Source organism: Dermacentor variabilis, chromosome 1, assembly GCF_050947875.1.
Source record: "Dermacentor variabilis isolate Ectoservices chromosome 1, ASM5094787v1, whole genome shotgun sequence".
In the NCBI taxonomy this organism is placed as follows: Eukaryota; Metazoa; Arthropoda; class Arachnida; order Ixodida; family Ixodidae; genus Dermacentor; species Dermacentor variabilis.
The window spans coordinates 142,537,575-142,556,839 of NC_134568.1; the positions used below are offsets into that span (position 1 = coordinate 142,537,575).

At 42.8% G+C, this 19,265-nt stretch overlaps 1 protein-coding gene across 6 annotated transcripts in view; it reads left to right on the forward strand.

Moving 5' to 3' along the window:
- LOC142585676 (uncharacterized) overlaps nucleotides 1-19,265 on the forward strand; it is a 126,642-nt gene that overhangs the window by 66,373 nt on the left and 41,004 nt on the right. For 4 of the 6 annotated variants that reach the window (XM_075696617.1, XM_075696626.1, XM_075696655.1 and 1 more), the window contains 3 exons: nucleotides 967-1,110; nucleotides 1,864-1,942; nucleotides 13,277-13,324. In XM_075696617.1, coding sequence (XP_075552732.1) covers nucleotides 967-1,110; nucleotides 1,864-1,942; nucleotides 13,277-13,324 — 271 coding nt within the window. Of the gene's footprint in view, nucleotides 1-966; nucleotides 1,111-1,863; nucleotides 1,943-13,276; nucleotides 13,326-19,265 lie in introns of those variants that run through there. The other 2 variants (XR_012829121.1, XM_075696633.1) reach the window with 2 other exon arrangements.

The window sequence follows — 19,265 nt, forward strand, 5'->3', positions numbered from 1 at the left end:
CAGTAAATTACTCTTCCACAATACCAAAAAGGCTGCTGTTGCCGCGAGAACTTTGGCAACCCAGAAAAGACGAAAAAAATGGAAGACTGGTAGTGATACCACCTTGACGTTACAGCACAAGCTCCGTGTGATGTTACGGATTTGGATAGCGCTTGCTAAGACCTAGTTAATTGTTTGTTGGTTAACATGGACTACATAGTATTCTAAAAAAGCCAAGGACTTTGCAAGTTTTAGAAACTCTCATCGATCCATAACTACTCAGAAGCGCAAAAGTACTTTTGAAACCCACAAAGTCGCACTAACTTACCAGTGAAGGGGTTCAGGTGCAAAATTCAAAAAATTTAACTTTGATCTTTATTTTCTCTTCTAATAACCAACATATCACCCTCAAAATTAACAAAAATAGTTTTGAAGCAATATTTTATCAGTCTGGACTGATTTAGTGTTTCTCTTTAATGTCCCTGTAAGTGTTTGTAATGGTGCTGTCATCTTTCTTTTTTTGTGGTAGTTAGCTGCCATGTTTGCTCAGTGACTATGATATTCTATTGCGGAGCACATGATCAAGGTATTGGTTACTCAACACTGCAGCTACATTCCCATAAAAAAACTTCAAAATTCTCGTCCCTCTCTCCAAGATTTCAGCGATTCTCAATGCCTGTTCGGCTCATTTCAGTTCTGTGACAGCAGACAGTAAAAAGTCTAATCTCAATGTCACTCTATGATCTTTTTTTGTACTTTTCTCCAAATATTGTACAAATCTTGTTGAAACTTTCCCAGAAGTATTAGTGTCCTCCAATGCCTGTAATACTGTAAAGTCCCCTTCAGTCTTTTACAAGTCTTGTTCAGACCACACCTTCCCTCGACAATTTTACAGCATTTTTCGATGACACATTTTTATTGTACTTCTGGTGCTTTACTAATCATTTCTGCTTCCTGCTACTTTGATTCATGTTTCTGTTTGCACAGCTCTGCAACATCAAGCATCTGCCTGTCACTTGCAAAATGCATGCATATGTTCCCACGCTGCTGCTTATGTTTTTTTTTTTCATGCTCCTTCACTCTATACAAAGCAGCATCGCACCTAACTGCAACTCTTTCTCTGCTTGAACGGTGAGTATCTTCCTGTTGTGTGGCAGCATCCTGCACTGATATGTCCACCCGCCATGGTTGCTTATTGGCTATGGTCTTGGGCTGCTAAGCACGAGGTCGCAGGATCAAATCCCGGCCATGGCAGCCAGATTTCGATGATGGCGGAATGTGAAAACATTCATGTACTTAGATTTAGGTGCACGTTAAAGAACCCCAGCTGGTCTAAATTTCTGGAGTACCCCACTACAGCGTGCCTCATAATCAGATTGTGGTTTTCGCACATAAAAGACCATAATTCTTTTTTGCACTAAGAGGTGCAGCACTGTGTGTTACTGCATGCTATCTTACATGAAAGAACTGCTGAATGCATTCTAGCATTTCGAGTCGTCTTAAGCTTTGTGAGTAGTAGTGATGTGCTAGCTATTGCTGTCATTGATTCACGCAGTTGATGGAACTGCAGCCTTTAGTTTTTTTTTTTTTTTGTGCCTTATATTTACAACAGGTTAATAAGAAAGCAGTGATGCAGAAAGAGAGGTTTACATTTATTATCAGAATCTTGATATTGTTGTGGTCTGTTTTCTTCATGACTTGTGAAGGAACAGGTACCAGCACACACTGCAGTAATCAACTATGCAGGAAAAATTTATGCTGTGTAGCGAACTTAATTTCTGTTTTCTTCTTTTAAAGTAGCATATTCTAAACTTCACTTTATGCCAGGGTTTTGTTCCAAGTTGTTTCCTCTGACTGTTCTTGCCTTCTTTTTTTTTTTTCCAGACAGAAGTGTCAGTCAGACAAAGAAAAAACAGTTATGAAGTGGTTTTACGAAGAAGTTGCCAAGGATGCCACTGCAATTGTAAGGCTGCCTTCAGTATCTATGTCTGGACAACACCTAGCAAGCACAGTGTAATATTCTTTGTCAATGTGCTTTGCTCCTCGTGTGAGCATATGGTTGACTATGACCACACGTCTGTATTTGGTGTCCTAATTTATGAGAAAGTGACCATCTGCCTCTTTTTCATATGGTTTCTGATATATCTGAGGCCATTTTATACATTAGAGCCTGCCTTTTCACATTTATTGGGCACAAAAGTGCACATGGTAGACAGTAGCACACATAGCCTGTATGTCGAGCACAGTGTGAAGTGTCCACAACTCATGCAACATCCATTGTGACAGCCGGGAACAGCTGCTATTGAATCCTTTCCACTTATGTGTATTGTCTCATACATTTTCTTGCCCACTTTGGTCTTTTTTCTCTATATCGCTCCACCAATACACTCTCTCCTGTACTTATTTCAAACTGCGTTTTATTTCTTATCCTCTTACTGCCTTTATTTTGCTAGGGCCCATCTCTTCAGTTTTTGGCACTGTGGCCACAAGTTAGCAGCAACACAAAAGCATTGTGGCTGGCCTAGGAGTGCCTTATATTTAATAATTATTTCCTGATACAAAGACTTTTGCCCTCATGTAGTTGATTGGAAGTTCTGAAACACATCCAGTGCTGCATCTTTGAAAGCTGCAAATGCAATTCTTAAAAATGTGCAGTAAGTAAATGTTTCTGCAAAGCAGTAAAGTGCACTTTCTTTATCTGAACAATTTTTTTTTTTCACCAAGCTGATTACATGCCAGAGATCGCACAAAAATCATAATGCTGGCCCTCTTAATGCTGTGAAAAAAAAGGGGGGGTGAGGGGGGTAAAAGTGAGCGTGGAATACTGATGTACATGAAATTGCAACACCACCAACAAAGTTATAATTTGTAATACCATCTATGATCAATTTGACGAGATGAATTTCGAACAACAAAGACGTAGCCCTCTTAAAAAACAGTACCAAATAAACCTTCCTCTTTCACAAAAAAAAAATTAATTTATGGTTTTGGCATGTATAATTATTATTATTATTATTATTATTATTATTATTATTATTATTATTATCATCATCACAATAGAAGGAAAATTGACGCTAGCACTTGTCGACACTGGCGCTGCACTTTCAGCGATAGATGCCCGTATTTGCCGCAAGATAGGAAACGTGACGACGACGCTTTCTGGACTGTCCCTTCGGACTGCCAACGCGCAGCACGTCGAGCCATCCGGTGCCTGCACCGCTCGCGGTGTCATTCAGGAGGTCTTTTATATCATAGAATTCATCATGTTGCCATCATGTTCACACATCATTTTAGGTTGGGATTTTCTATCGACACATCATGCGATCATTGACTGCGCCCGTGCCGAAATCGAGCTGTTTCAGTTTTCGGGCGATATTATCACTTGCCACAGGAACCCTTGTCGCAAAATCGCCGTTTCTGAAGATATCGTTCTACCTGCTTGGTCTTCCGCTCTTGTCAGTATCTCGTGAATCTATAGATGACGGCGCAGTACTCTTCGCTCCGTCTGAACTCTTAGTTCGCCGCCGTTCACTACCATTGCCATTCACCGTCCTCGAGTTCAAAACTGGCGCCCCTCTCATGTGCGTGTCAAACCCATTGGCTGAACCAATTACTTTACGCCGCCATGAAAGCCTTGGCAGAGCAGAGCCCCTGGCCTCACCTTCAATATTTGACACGATGGACGACTCCACTTATCTTGCCGCTCTCGAGGCGTCGCCTCCTCAGTCACTGCCGCATCCTTTTAAAACGCTAGCTATTGCCAGTGACCTTACGATGACCCAGCGCGAGGAACTTCTTCACTTGCTTGAAGGCTTCTCTTCTTCTTTTGACTGCCAAGCAACATCACTCGGCCGCACAACGACTGTCTCTCACACTATCGACACTGGGAGCCAAGCACCCATTCAGCAGCATCCCTACCGAGTATCGGCAACCGAAAGACGTGTTATCAATGACCAGGTGAACGATATGCTGAAACGCGATGTCATTCAGCCTTCTAGTAGTCCCTGGGCATCACCAGTCATCCTAGTTAAAAAAAAAGACTGCGCCATACGGTTTTGCGTTCATTATCGAAGGCTTAACAAGATTACCCGAAAGGATGTATACCCGTTGCTACGTATCGATGACGCCCTTGGCTGTTTGCAAGGAGCGGAGTTTTTTCCTCCTTAGATCTTCGCTTTGGCTACTGGCAGGTGCCCATGGCTGACGCTTACTGAAAACCGCGTTTGTAACACCAGACGGCTTGTATGAATTCACTGTAATGCCGTTCGGTCTATGCAACGCACCCGCCACCTTTGAACGCATGATGGACGGCATCCTGCGTGGCCTGAAGTGGCATACTTGTCTCTACCTCGACGACATTGTCGTTTCCCCTTATTTTCCAGCCCATCTTTGCCGTTTACATCAAGTTTTGACCTGTCTCCGGAATGCTGGTCTCCAGCTTAACTTAAAGAAGTGCCTATTTGCAGCTCAAAAACTGACTATATTAGGCCATGTTGTATACAAAGACGGCATTCTTCCAGATCCTGCTAAACTTTGCGCCGTATCCGAATTCCCGAAGCCGACTAACTTAAAAGCACTACGCAGCTTCATTGGCCTATGTTCCTATTTTCGATGTTTCACTCGCAATTTCGCTACTGTGATCACACCACTAAACCAACTCCTACAAGGCAACAATGAACTTTCTACTTGGTCGGAAGCCTCCGATGATGCCTTTACGACTCTTCGCCGCCTACTCACGTCTCTGCCGATCTTGCACCATTTTGATCCAAGCGCACCTACAGAACTTCACACTGATGCCAGTGGTGTCGGCCTTGGTGCCATGCTCGCACAACATCAGAACACTAATGGCGAATACGGCTCCTCAGTCTTATGCCAGTCACTTATGCCAGTCCAGTCACTCATGCCAGTCACTTATGCCAGTCGTGCCATCACAAAACCTAAGGCCAATTACTCAGTAACAGAAAAAGAGTGCCTGGCTATCGTATGGGCTCTTCGAAAATTTCGCCTATATCTCTAAAGTCGACGCTTTGACGTGGTGACGGATCATCACGCTCTTTGCTGGTTGTCGAACCTCACACCCATCGGGCCGCCTCGCTCGGTGGGCTCTCCGAATCCAGGAATATGATATCCGTGTCATCTATCACTCTGGACGCAGAAAGGCTGACGCCGATGCCCTCTCGCGCTTTCCAGTTACTTCAGACAGCAGTACTTCTACCTACAGATGTGATATCCAGACAGCAGTACTTCTACCTACAGATGTGATATCTCACCACTTGATATCCTGGACATGGCCTCGGAGCAACGAAAAGACCCGTGGATCGTCATATTAGACTTTTGTCAAATCCTCTGGCAGCTTCAGTACCTCGAGTGTTCACGCCGACAGGCGCAGCATTTCACCATCCACGACGGACTTTTATACCACCGAAACCACCACGATGACGGCCACACATGGCTCTTGGTAGTGCCTCGCCACCTTCGACAAGATTTATGCTCTGCTTTTTACTCTGACCCGCAGTGTGGTCACGGCGGGGTGCCAAAAACCTACACACGGCTTCGCCTATGATATTATTGGCGAGGGATGTACAACTTCGTCCACAAATACGTACGCTCCTGCATTGCTGACCAACGCCGCAAATGTGTCCCGCATATCTCCACCGCACCTCTCCAGCACCTTCCCTGCCCAGCTCAGCCATGCGACCGTGTCGGCATTGATTTATATGGGCCTCTTCCATCTACTGGCGCTGGCAACCGATGGATTGTTGTCGCCGTAGATCATTTGACACGATATGCTGAAACCGCCGCCTTGCCTGCCGCATCAGCAAAAGACATCGCTTCATTCATTCTAAACAACTTCGTTCTCTGCCATGGCACACCTCGTGAACTGCTGAGTAATCGGGGTCGCGTATTCCTCTCGGACATCCTGCAGTCACTCCAATCGGAATGCCCAATTATTCATCACACTACTGCTGCTTATCATCCACAAACCAACGGCTTAACAGAATCATTCAACAGAACTCTTGGTGACATGCTATCAATGCATGTTGCATCCGACAACTCCAACTGGGATCTTGTACTTCCATTCGTCACATACGCCTATAACACTGCCTCTCGAGCCACTACCGGATTTTCACCATTCTTTCTCCTTTACGGCCGCCATCCCTCCAGCACCATTGATATGGTTCTCCCGTACTGGCCGGACCCTGCTGAATGCTCACCTGTTTCTACGGTCGCTCAGTACGCCGAGAAATGCAGACAACTGGCCCGTCCTTTGATGTCTGCTCAACAGTGGCTTTGGGGTCCCGCCTGTTGCAGCTCCTGGCCTTTCGTCCAAGCTCCTCCCGAAGTACCACGGGCCCTACCGTGTGGTTGTGCAATCATCACCAGTCAATTACGTGGTCAAACCCGTATAGCCATCTCCCGATCTGCGTCGTCGGGGGCGAGAGACCGTGCACATTGACCGGCTCAAGCCGTATTACGATCTGCTCATCTCTTCCTAGGTCGACAGAATGGCTACTCTTCAATTCCGGGGGTGACTGTGACGAAGAAGATCGGCAGACTAAAAAAGCCCCGTTGCCATCACGTGGCTCATACCCAGTTCGCTGTCTGGCTGCGCCCTACCTGCCGTTGCTGCATTGGTCGCTGCTTCTCTACAACCTGAATAAACCCCCTTTACATTATTATTATTATTATTATTATTATTATTATTATTATTATTATTATTATTATTATTATTATTATTCTCTGGAATGACATTTCTAAATCCGACAGTGACATCATAGAATGGGTTCAAAAACTGTTTTTAAGCATATATCATCACTGCTTTGCAAACACTGACACTGGGTCTTGTTCTAGCACCGTTAGAATATCGACACTTCCATGACTTTGTTGGCAACATATTCACGCTGACCTTCTGTTCCTTTTCAAACTCCTTCCCTGTATCCTCACCTGCCCCAAACTCCTCAGTAGTATCATGTCTTGGATTCCATGCAAGATCACCAGGAAACAAACTTTTCCACGTTCCTGCCTGCCCTAGCCAACACTCACCCATCCACAGAATACAGTCTCTATAACACTTATTTTCTTGATCTCAATATTTTTCATAACTGTCACTTTTCTTTTCTAAGGTTTGCATTGTTATTCATAGTTTCCCACATTGTTAGTGTCTTTCTCCTCTTTTTCTTTTGAACTTACCTTGTGTTTTGTTGTGTAAACTGTTCTTTTCATAATTGTCTTTTTTATCTATTGTTTGTTCTCGTATTATGCTTTGTTCTCACTTTTTGTTTATATTTTCTCTCATATTTTTGTTTATATTCTCCTGTAGTGTTCCTTTAACACTAAAGTGCTTTATGCCAGGAAGCACTGAAAATATGTCTTGTTTACCTACATCACGTGATCATCATGCAAATCCACGAGTTGGCAATACTTTGCCTACCTGATTGTTAGGATGGTAGATATAGAAAGGTTAGAATAGTTTGGTATATTAATGTAATTGTCCTCTTCAAGACATGTATTTGTTACAGTGAGAATATTTAGCTAACATTTATTTTATTGCTGAGCAATTTCATAGGCTATATGTCCTGCTATCTGGAGACATAGAAGGGTGTTAAAGGTGAGATCTGTTTGATTTGTCTGCACCACTGTGAACCAGGTCACAGCGGTTCACGAGAAGTTAAGAAATTGTGCAGATACATTTCTGAGGTGCAGGCACAGCGAGTCACTCGAAATGAATGCAAAGGTGTAGACGCGGTGCAGGCGTTATCTCGAACTAATGTGCATGGAGTGCGTAAGTTTGAGAGGTCCTGAACTGCATGTATGATTGGCTTCTGGGACATAAATATACAACACACTTGCTTAGACACGCCAGACGTGTGAAAGCGGGGTTTTAACGGTTCTCGCGCCCGTGTGCTGCGTCATGTGCTGCACCTGTACGCCTGCACCAAGCGGGCATCAACAGTGGAGTGGGTGCAACAAAATCATGAAGCAACCCTGCACCTTTCCCACACCTTTTGAAATTAACGCCGTGGTTCAGCGGGTGCCGTTGCTGCACTACTGAAACGAATGGCAGGGTGCAGGCGAATCGAACGTACCTATAGTAGTGCTTAAAAGTATCTTTGCCGTCATATTTTACCATTTTGTGACTACCTAATGGTTAGAGAATTAGACATAAGAAGGTTAGAAAGGTTTGCTTTATTTAACGAATTGTTCTCTTGATGACGTTTATTTCTTGAAATGAGGGTATTTAGGTATCATCAATTTTATCGCTGATTAATTTCATGGACAATATGCCCTGTACCCTGGGCATCTAGAAGGGTAGTAAAGATGGCAGTGCTTTGAAGTGCTTTGCTGTCACTTGCTGTGTTCCTAGTAGGTGACAACCGTCACCATTCAGGAGCGCTGCGGCACCTCAACTTTCAGACATTTTGTAAGGGCTGGAGATTAACCATAAGGCGGCGAGCCGACTGACTTTTGGGGCTCGCGGTAAAACCACAAATGAGGCAGTGCAAGGTGACATGGGTTTGGCTTCTTTTGAAGTCAGGGAAGCTCCGAGCAAGATTAGTTTTGAAGAAAGACTAAGGAACATGGATTGAAATAAATGGCCAGTTAAAGTGCACAGATACCTACCTCAAGAGTGTAGACACAGAATGGAGAAAGAGGTCAAAAAAGTTTGCAGCCAAGTACAGGGTAAGTGAAAGTGTAAATAGACAACCAGGAGTCACAAGACAAAAGTGAGAGAAACAAACAGCAAATTGGATCCAAAGGATGGAAACAAAAAAGACCATGGATATTTACAAAAATGGCAAGAAAGACATCAAAAGGAAGATCTGTACGATTAGCAGGGAGGAGTGCCTTGCTTTTTGAGGCCCGAGCTAGCTGCCTTAAGACAAACATTCCAGAGCAAATTCGTGCCACAGTATGAGGCATGTGTATGCTGAAAAAAAAAAAAAAAGCCAGAAAACAACTCGGCGCATTGTAATGAAATGCTAAGATATTGACCCAGCCAGACCCTTAGGGAGTGTCCACCTTCCAGAAGCATTGGGATGCAAAGGTGATGGAAGATTTTCGAAAGAAGCACCAACAGAAACAGCACACCAATAAACAACAATGACAGCACAAGGTGCTACCTGCAACTGTTTATTGAGGTCAAAGGCAGTTGAATATATAGCCATGGGGAGAGGGGGGAGGAAAAGAGGAAGCACTAGATATATGAATGTGTGCACGCAAGAACACCGTAGATGTATAGGAAGGGAATCGCAAGATTAACCGAGATCTAAAACCTATGTTTAATGCTTTGTGCCTCCTCTTGGATCTGATGACTCTAAGAAAGTAGTGTTCCATTAAACATACAAACCCTTTTGTGAAGAGTGAAGAAGGGGTCGTATATTGCATACCGCTGTAGTGTGAGAAAGAGTATTTCGGCCAAGCTAGTTGATGTATTAATGAACACCTGTGGGGAGCACAAGCTTTCGCTGAAGAATGGTTATGCCTCAAACTTGCCGCTTCGTTGCAAGGCCTCTGGGAATGAAAATAAATGAAATAAGAATAATAAATGAAATAAGTATGTGAAGCAAGGCTTCATGATACGACAATCATGTTTAAAAGCAAAGATACTGGTGCGCGTGAGCTGTTGGAGCCAAACCAGATTAAGAAGGGACGCCTATGTCAGTCTCTGAATATTTACAGAAATGAAAGCATGTATTTAGATAGGTTTTAGATTTTGTTTAATCTTGCCATTCCCTTCCTATACATCTGCTGTGTTCTCGTGCATGTGCACTCATATGTTCAGTTCTCCCTCTTTTTCTTCCGCCTTTCCCCATGGGTTTATTTTCAGTCGCTTTTGACCTCAATAGACAGTTGCAAGCAGTGCCTTGTGCTGTCATTGTTGTTTCTTCATTGGTGTGCTGTCTCTGTTGGTACTTCATCTTTTGAAAACTATGAACCAACTAGCCCCACAATGTGTTCTACTACAACATGGAAAGATTAAGTGGTCAGAAGTCAAGATAAGTAAGACTATTAGAGTATTGGAAGAGAAGCAGGGAAGAGGTTGATAGAACCGGAGTCATAGCAAGTAGGGCTCTGTGAATAGTAATTTTTGAGGCCGAATCGAATATGAATATCGAATACTTCTCGAATGGTTTTCAAATAATAAACAGCCGTTGTCACAATTAATATCAATCGATGTTCGCACCTCAGTATTCTTCAGGTTAGCAAGTTTCTGTCATTACATAGTATTTTATGAAGCGTTTTTTATTAAAAGAACAAATGGAGCATTAGAAGCAAAGTAGTTTCTTTTGCATGCAAAGAGCTCTCGGAAAGTGTAAGCGATCGCTGTACAGCCTGTAAAACATGGCTACCTAAGTGACGTAGCCTCACCATGCAAGTTCTCATACTTTATGTATACACTATACCTGCGGGGGTGAAAATTTACCGCACTTTTGCTCCAATTTTATGATTATTTAAGTGTAGTTGACGTTCCAAAATATCCTAAAAGCATTAAAAAATATTTGCATTTATGAACTGTGACTATTCAATTCAAAGACTGAATCGAATAGGACACTATACGAATCATTATTCAAAAGTTCCAAATATTCACACACCGCTAGTGTAGGTTATGGTACAGTATGGTGATAGTTTTTAAATACGAAAGTTAAGATTGAGATCATATAGTCAAAAGGCTGGATAACAATAGATGTAGTCAAACCTGATTAAGTCAAGCAGGCTTGAGGACTATTTGTCCCCGCCCGGTTCCATAGGGGATGCCAATAAGCATCATCATCATAATTGTTGTTTGAACATGTGTATTGGCACGCTGGACCTCTAACAATGCACTCTCGCCACATACGAACTGACCATTGCATCAGACTACAACGCGTTGGTAGCATTCAGGGTGCTATTCATGCTGGGCAGCACTACAGCTCTCGTGTGCTTACTGTTACTGTCATTGCTTTGCACTTCGAGCGAAATTGTAATTAATAAAACACTGTACATTTATGGACTTGTTGATGTGCAGTGAAGCTGCCACTGGTTCTTAGAATACATTTTTCACTTTCGTGTTATGACCAAATCCCTTGAAAGAGGGGTGAAACAATTTTTTTTGTTAATGTATGCATGCTCCAGGCACTCACACCTTAAGTATTATCGTGGCAGGCTAAATAAACCTTGGCTGATTGACTATTATTATTATTATTATTATTATTATTATTATTATTATTATTATTATTATTATTATTATTATTATTATTAAAAAACAACTTTTGCAAAAGCTTTTGCGCTGCAACTAAGCACAGTTTCTTATGTTACTGCATCAGTGTTGCTAAAAAAATACGAAAATGGCATACATAGCAGCTGCAGGAGTAAAGCATATCTATGTGATTGAACATGTCAGATTATGTTGTAGCTAAGTACAGCACAAAGTGCATTTCCTTGTTGGGAAATCAGAGAGGCACAGCACAGATCAGGAGCATGAAGATCTCTGTGAATCCATGTGCACTGCTGCTACTACAAGAACCATAATGATCTAGAGGTCATAGCACATGTATTCCTAAGGTGTCAGTCATATGTGACACTCTTCAGGAATCTTGTAAGCCTGTCTCAAAGCTGGGGAAGTTGCTTTAAGCTGTGATCCAGCATTGAGTTTGGGATGCATACAGATCTGCAAAAGCAACTACATGGATGCTGAGAATACGTGAACGCATATATGTGTGTACTCATAGATATCATATTGGTTCTTTGGCTTGATGACATGTCTCATGCAGCTCTTCCCTTTATATGCTAGAACAATAATTTAAAAAAATCGTAAGAGTTGTTTTCATTTAGTAAAAATTAACTAATAAATTGTTGTTGGCAGTCCGTTGCACATCCAGGAGCATTTATGTCTCCCTTGAACCATGTACTTATTAGCTATGAGCAGTCATCCTTAGTTTAGAAAATATGAAGAGAATAAAGAACTCGTGTTCCATTTGCACTCATGGGAATACAGTTTCAGTACCACTAATCTGCACCTTCCGTAGAGACTGCTGCATGCTGCTTGAGTCGTGTCTTCTTTCTTTCCTTCTCTTGCTCTCTAACTGCAATTGTGCCAACATTGACATAGAATACACACAAAATAGCTTAGAGAAGCCACGGCCAACAAGTGGTGTGAGCAAATACTTAACAGAAAGGGTGTAGTAGGAGCCAGAGCCCACAGTGAGGAAGCAATAATGGCATGGAAATCTGCCGAGAGGGGAGCAGGTAGTATGGCAGTGTGATTATTTTGTATCTTGTGCTGGAAAGAACCTCTTGAAAAGGCTTCATTTTTAACACTAGGGCTGTATCACCTGCCACAGGTACATCTTGATGAAATTTACATGATCAAAGTACAAACTTGCATCCTGCATTTACTCAAGGTGGTGGCTTAGCAGCTTTGGTGTTGCCCTGCTAAGCACATGGTTGGGGGATAAAATCCAGGCCACGGCAGCTGCATTTTTATGGGGGCGGAATGCAAAAACACCCGTGTACAGTGCATTGGGTGCACATTAAAGAACTCCAGGTGGTCAAAATTAATCCCGAGCATTCCACTATGGTTGCCTCATAATCAGTTTATGGTCTGGCATGTAATGTTTCATTTTTATAAAAGTCCTGCATTTGCTGGCTTGTTTTACTACCACTGGTTATGTTGCATGTTTAGGCCATGGATCAACTGAGCTTTGTTGTATTTCAAAAATATCCTGTGGACAGGTATTATCTTTGTGTACAAAATGGTCCACAGTTGGAAACAGCTATACATATTCAAGCCATTAAGCCTTTATGCCTATTCTATCCTGAGCATCTAATCAATGCTGAAATACTAGTAGTTAGGTGTTTGATCTATTAGTGCGAACTCTCTTGCACATCTTTATTCCATTTTACTTTGGATGCACCCTCACCATGAGTCTGAAGTTGATAGCTTACAAGTATCAGTAAAAATGATCCGAAAGTAACGCTTAAAACCTGTGTCGTTAAAATGTACACAAAGAATAGAGGCAGAAAAAGCAATTCGTGTGAAGCTCATCTGGTATGTGGCCAGCTGATGCGAAAATTCTGGTTGTCAAGCTGTTGTGCTAATCTTTATTGTCTATACGTTTCGGTAAGCTGGAGGAACAAATCCACCACAAATAAAGGCAATGATTTGACTTTTCATGATAGGGGAAGCATAAAAGAAAAGGGACGTACTAGGAATGGAGAGGACGCAGTGCTGACTTTCAATAAAGCATTAATTGCATGACAATATGTACACAGAGGATTTTTCACTGATTGATTACTTTTGAAATTTATCTTTTAGATTGATGATGTCCAGCTGTATACCAATGAGCTCTTCGAATTGGAAAAGGTGAGACAATGTACAAAAATTGATACTTGCATTGGCAAAAATGTATATGCAGTGTTTTCGCCTTTTTCCGAGAAAGCACCTTCAGTTGCTTTCGCTCCAAAAAACAAGCTGAAAGCTTCCAAACCTCTCAAATGAATTAATTCCAGAATACTACATAATTGGAGAAAAGAGAAATATTGTGCATGCAGTTGTCAATTGGTACCGTTAAGTTCACACACATCTTTCAGTGTTCCGTATGCCTCGTTCCCAATTATCTGGGGAAGCCAGGTGGTGTGAGAAAAATTTGTGCTCTCCAGCCTTCACTAAAATGGTGAATTTCTGCACTTGCTCTCCCTACTGTTCATAAAAAGCTTTTATGATTAAAAAAGAAAAGTCTGAAGTTGATAGTTTAGTATTGATGATTCTTACGCATAAAGTTTCTTACTGGCTTTAGCAGTATGACTTTAACTTTGTTAAAGGGCCCCCAAAGCACCCTTGACATTTTGAACGCATTTTAAATTAAACACGTGCATTATATACTGAATGTCATGACGGTCATCTTTCACAGACATGGCAACGCTACGTGCTGCGTGGAAGTCACAAATTCATAAAACAATTGCATGCTCACCAGGGTAAAAGCTGTCGATTGGTTAATCTACAAGGGACATTGGTTCCAATCTGTATGCTAGCATTCCTTTTCCATGATATTGCATGCCTCTTCATTGTAATCTTGCTTGGCTGACATTCAGAATGAACTAATTTCACGTCATGTACTGTGTTTTGCCCTGTGTGTGGGGCGGCAACTATGTGTAGCCAGAAAGCATGGAGTCATGGTAACCAGAAGTAGATGGTGTTTGCAAGCAAGAAAAGAGCGTCATGACGTTCGGTATTGACTTGGCGTTCACGTGTCTCCTAGAGAAGTACGCTGTGAGAAGGAAAGAGTACCCACGGGAAAGGTAATGAAGGCGAGTGAGCAGTTACTCGCTTACATTCGAGGTCTCGTCATAAATTTTGGTTATAAACTAGAATTTCTTAGATGCCACTCAAGGACAACTCCACCACAAGATTCCTTGAAAGGAAATAGCAGAGATAGAAGCAAATTAAATGTTGCAAGTCAATGGTGCGAAAAGGTGCCTGATGACGTGAAAAGGTGCCTGCAGCGGAGGCTCTCTGCCATCACTTCGACCAGTTCCTGCAGGCAACATGCCTCCCCTGCCTTCTCCCATATCAGAGATAAGGGCTTATGTGACATTTGCGTGACTACCTCCATTTTTCTTCCCCCCTCCCCCTCCCACTAGACCTTTCTTCTTTCAGCATGTGCCTGTGTGTCTGTTTTCTTTCTGCACAGCATATCTACAAGGCAGCTTTGCGTGCTCTGTATTTCACAGGTACCCATGAGTTCGTGTTGCTTCTTGTTATTCGTGTGCTGCATGTAGTACACATGTGATGCAGAGATGACAGCCTGTGATATCATCTCTGCTGGTGGAGAAAGTGGCTCCTTCTACATTAAGGGCAAATGTTTTCTTGTCTTAATTTTCGGCTGTTTTCTCAGTGTACATCAATGTAATAGTTTGCAGACACAATCATCCTGTTGTCTACCCACTGCACTTGTCTGTTTGCAGTGCCCAAACATGGTGAGGGGCTCTTTAAATCAGCTAAAAAAAGATGAACATGCATTTTTGCTAAAGAACATGTTTTCTTTTCTGTTGTCTTTTTTTTCTCCCTTGTTGTAAGTTGCGGAGATGGGTTTTTGCAAATCTTACAAGCAAAGGCTCTCAAAAGGCCAATCAGTCTGCGTGGCCACTGTTATGGTGACTGGATAGTGTTTCTTTGAACTTGAGAAGTCATAGAAGCAAATGTTCTATGTTCAACTCGTAGCATGCATGTAGAAAATCCACTGCAGTAAGAAAAACACTCAGTGGTTCAGACTGTTCAGAACTCGGGTGCGAGAGGGTGCCCCGAGGGCAATCACAAGTCAGGACAAATCCTGGTGATGTATGCTTGCACATGTGACTCTTCTCTTGGAGTCCAAAGCATGGTTGGTGTAGGAAACTAGCTGTAGCATGCAATGTTCCTGCCCAAGTGACCATTCCCTGAGATAGAGCTTGACAAATGGCTGTCAACATGTATGAGCTGGGGTAATGTGTGAAAGGTTGCATTGATCCTCACAAACTGTTGTAATGGGCTCGCTGCCATGAGTATTTTAGGAAAGCCATCAATGTTCCCAGTTTAAGCATCAGCCTCTTTATCATCAGTCACCTTCCACTGGCCACGTTGCACAGGTGTCCCTATACCCCTCGGGGGTATTTCTGTAAGTGTCCAGCTAGTGGACTTTCTGTTTCGGCTGCTGCTGATTGACTGGAGCTGAAGCAGCAAGAAAGAAACTGGCTGTGGGTGACTGTTTCTTTCTTACTGGTACCTGAGCCCAGCCAATCAGCACTTCAGCAGCAGATGAAATGGACATGTACATAAGGTGGACACTTACAGAATAATTTATTTGATGTGGCAAAGCCTCCTGGCCATATTTAGTCAGGCCAGTCGTGATGAGGTGTCAGATGGTCAGTGTGGACAACTTCATGCCGGAGTATGTCTGGATGCTTCGTACTGAACAGCACACTGTATAAATATGCGCCACAGTGTGTAGGGTCCTACCCACACATTAGAAGTGCTCGGGCAAATTAGTGATATTGCTGCAACTGAGCACATAGGCAACCACTAACTGTGCAACCTTTCTATGCAGATAGGGTTACTAGACTCTAGCAGATGGCTGCCAAAAACCAAGACATGAAACAGCCATATACAGTTATGCCACTGGGTACACAGAAATTTAACAAAGCTGAGGAAGCTCATGCTTTTTGTCTGTACTCCTGTCATCTGTACATATATAGATGCAAATAAACTTGAATTGAAAGACTCAGTTTAAGCTTTCAACTAAGCCATTTGACTGAGGGTGTAGTGTTGTGAAATTTTTACCAAGTGCTAACTGTTTCACACATATTCTGGAAGAGGTCAGACTCAAATGTGACTCTGTGGACATCTATTTCCAAAAGGGGTACCATAGTACGCATTCTCTGTGTGAGGCAACTATAGCTGCCATAAATGGCACACTGAAAAAACCTCTGGCCATTTCGTAAAGTAGTCTAGTACAATCGCAAAACATTTGTTCCTGCTTCGTACGTCAATGCCAATACTCTTAAAAAAACTGCACCAGACATGTACTTCTTTGTGCAGCTCTTCAAAATTTTCAGCAAGCAGGCTGATGAGAAAAGCAACTGTGTGCTAGGAAAAGATCTATCATTTGGCTCACATTGGTGGTCTTGCAAAACCAGCTAGTCCTACATGACTCATATACATTGGAGGCTGAACTGGCTGATGAGAAAGCCTCCCAAGCCAGGTGGGATTCAGCCTCTTTCTAACATACAGCCAGGTAGTCTGATACAACTACAAGGTACAGTTGAACGCCTTTTACAATGAACTCCTCTACAGCAATATGACCTGTATAACGAAGGATTGATTATGTCCCGGTCAAATTTTTATTTTTGTGTATTTTGAGCACCTCTACAACAAATTTGCCTGTGCACTGAAGGAATTTAGATGTCCTTAATCGCTGATTCGTTGCTTTACAATGAATGCCATGTAAGGATGCCAGCACTGCCCTCTGCAAATGTCACCAAGGTATGCTCTGTGCGAGAGCTAATGGCAGTGCTAGCAACGCACTTGTTGAATATGCTGATATAGGTAGTAGTCCTGCTGCACTACTCAAGAAATCGCTCAACTTGTGTGTTACTTGTAATGCAACTATGGGTACTATGGGAATGTTGTACAATGGGTACAACATTTCACATGACGAACTAATGATAAGCGTTAAACTTTGTATCACCGAGAACAATGACGAGCTTAAATTTTCTAGCAGCTGTGGTGTATCTGTCAGCAGTTTTCTCGAGATTCTCTCTTTTTATTTAGCTTCAACCGTTGTTGAATGGAAAGGAAATTTATACCGACAAAAATCTGGCATTTGCATTGGCTCCAAGGTTGCACCGGTACTAACATTTTCCTAGGTAGCGTAGACAGAAATATAGAAAGTAACCTAGATGACCGAACATTGAAAGTGTTAAGATATGTTGATGATTTTCTCATCTTTGTGAAGAGTACTAATCTCCAACAAATGATTCATAATGTACTTCAAATATTCCACAAATGTGGCTCAGGACTAGTTTTCACACATGAAGTGCCGGATAAGAACGAATTACAATTTTTAGATATGAGGCTCAACTTAACTGATACGCATGTGCGCTGGATGTATTGCCCAAGGTCAGAAAAACCAATTTTAAATTTTCACTCCGCACATTCCAAGGTTGTAAAAAACGGCATTGCGTTTTCGGTTTTATTTTCCGCACTTTCGAAATCGTGTTTTCACAAGACGTCTAAGAGTTTCTTAACACAACTGGAGCGTTTGAGAGCGGCAGGTTTTTCGAGAGGATGCTATCCGCATGACAGTACAGAAACTGGTTAAACGTGTGAAATTAGGAGCACCCTCAAGAATGAATAATCCAGAGCCTGCTGACAAGAAGAAAAAACTGGTTGTAATTCCATATGTGCATAAACTATCCCATAATCTCAGGAATGTAGCAGGCAGATTTGATATAAAGGTTGTTTTTTCTGCCCCTAACAAGTTGATCAAAATTTGTAGTAAGATCGATAGGAAATTGGCCCAGGCTGCCTCCACTCATGCTGGGAAAGGCTGTACTGTTAAGTATTTGTCCCCGTTTGTGCGCTGTAGAATGGGAGTTGTGTACGAACTTCCATTTTCCTGCGGTCACGTATATATCGGTCAAACAGGTCGTTGCCTCAATATTAGATTGTCTGAACATAGGCGCTCACTAACGGGTAATGCCTACTCGCATGTCGCGCGGCATTGCTCTGAGCATGGGTGCACTCCAATATATAAAGACACCACAATACTTTCCACGCACAAAAATCAGACTACGAGGGAGATTATTGAGGCCTTCTATATCAGAAAAAAAGGGTCGCGCTGTGTAAGCATGCCATCGATAAATTTGCATGATAGTGAATTTGAATTTTTAAGCAGCTCCATAACGTAGTATTAGATTAAATGGTTTCGCGTGTTTTTTTTTGCCTGCGCACTGATAATGACGCCATGGATGGGAGAGCATGTGGCTATGAGTTGTGTACTTAAGTGTATGTATGCCTTCGAATAAAGTTAGTTGTGAGTTCAGCGCTGTCCTGTGTGTTCCTGCCTTCTGTCGTCATTTTTTTGCGCTGCCCCTTCAAGATGTTCAACCAGTACCAACTCGCCCAAATGTCGATCCTTCTACAGAATAGTTAGCTACCTACTTCGCTAAGTTTCTGTTATATTCATATTAAAAAAGACCCAACTCCAGTTGACATCTACTGTTGCAAATGGGTCGCAAGCCCCAAGGGTAGCGTTGGCCTGGTGGCCTGGGGCACAGCTGGAAGCATCCGAAGGTCCTGGCAAAGGATGAGTCGACTGCTAACAGAACAACTTGTTTATCTAGCATCGCAAAAGAGCGGCCGGTCAGGTCAACCGAAGTGGAGAAACAAAAGACCAAGTTACTCGACTGAAGAAATCGAAGCTTCTTCTGGCATCCGGGCGCAGCTGCTTTTATGCTCTCGGAGTCGAGGGCAAGAAGGAACGGCTCGCAAGGGGCGCACAGACACGTTGTGACAAGAAGTGGCGTATCCACCAGGCCGGCGCCGTTCAGACCTCCTTGCTTCACAGTTGGGGAACTCCTCTCCCCGGCTGCCGCGCTTTGACAAGCGTAGGCACCAACATGCACACACACGAAGACACGTGGCATTGAAACATGCCTGGACGCGCTCAGCAGGAGGCGTTGGGACAGCGCTGAACTGGCCAAAATGTCCGCCGCTGTGAACGAAGCCCCGGCGTCCGTTGTATCCACGCCGGCTATACCGCACGTCG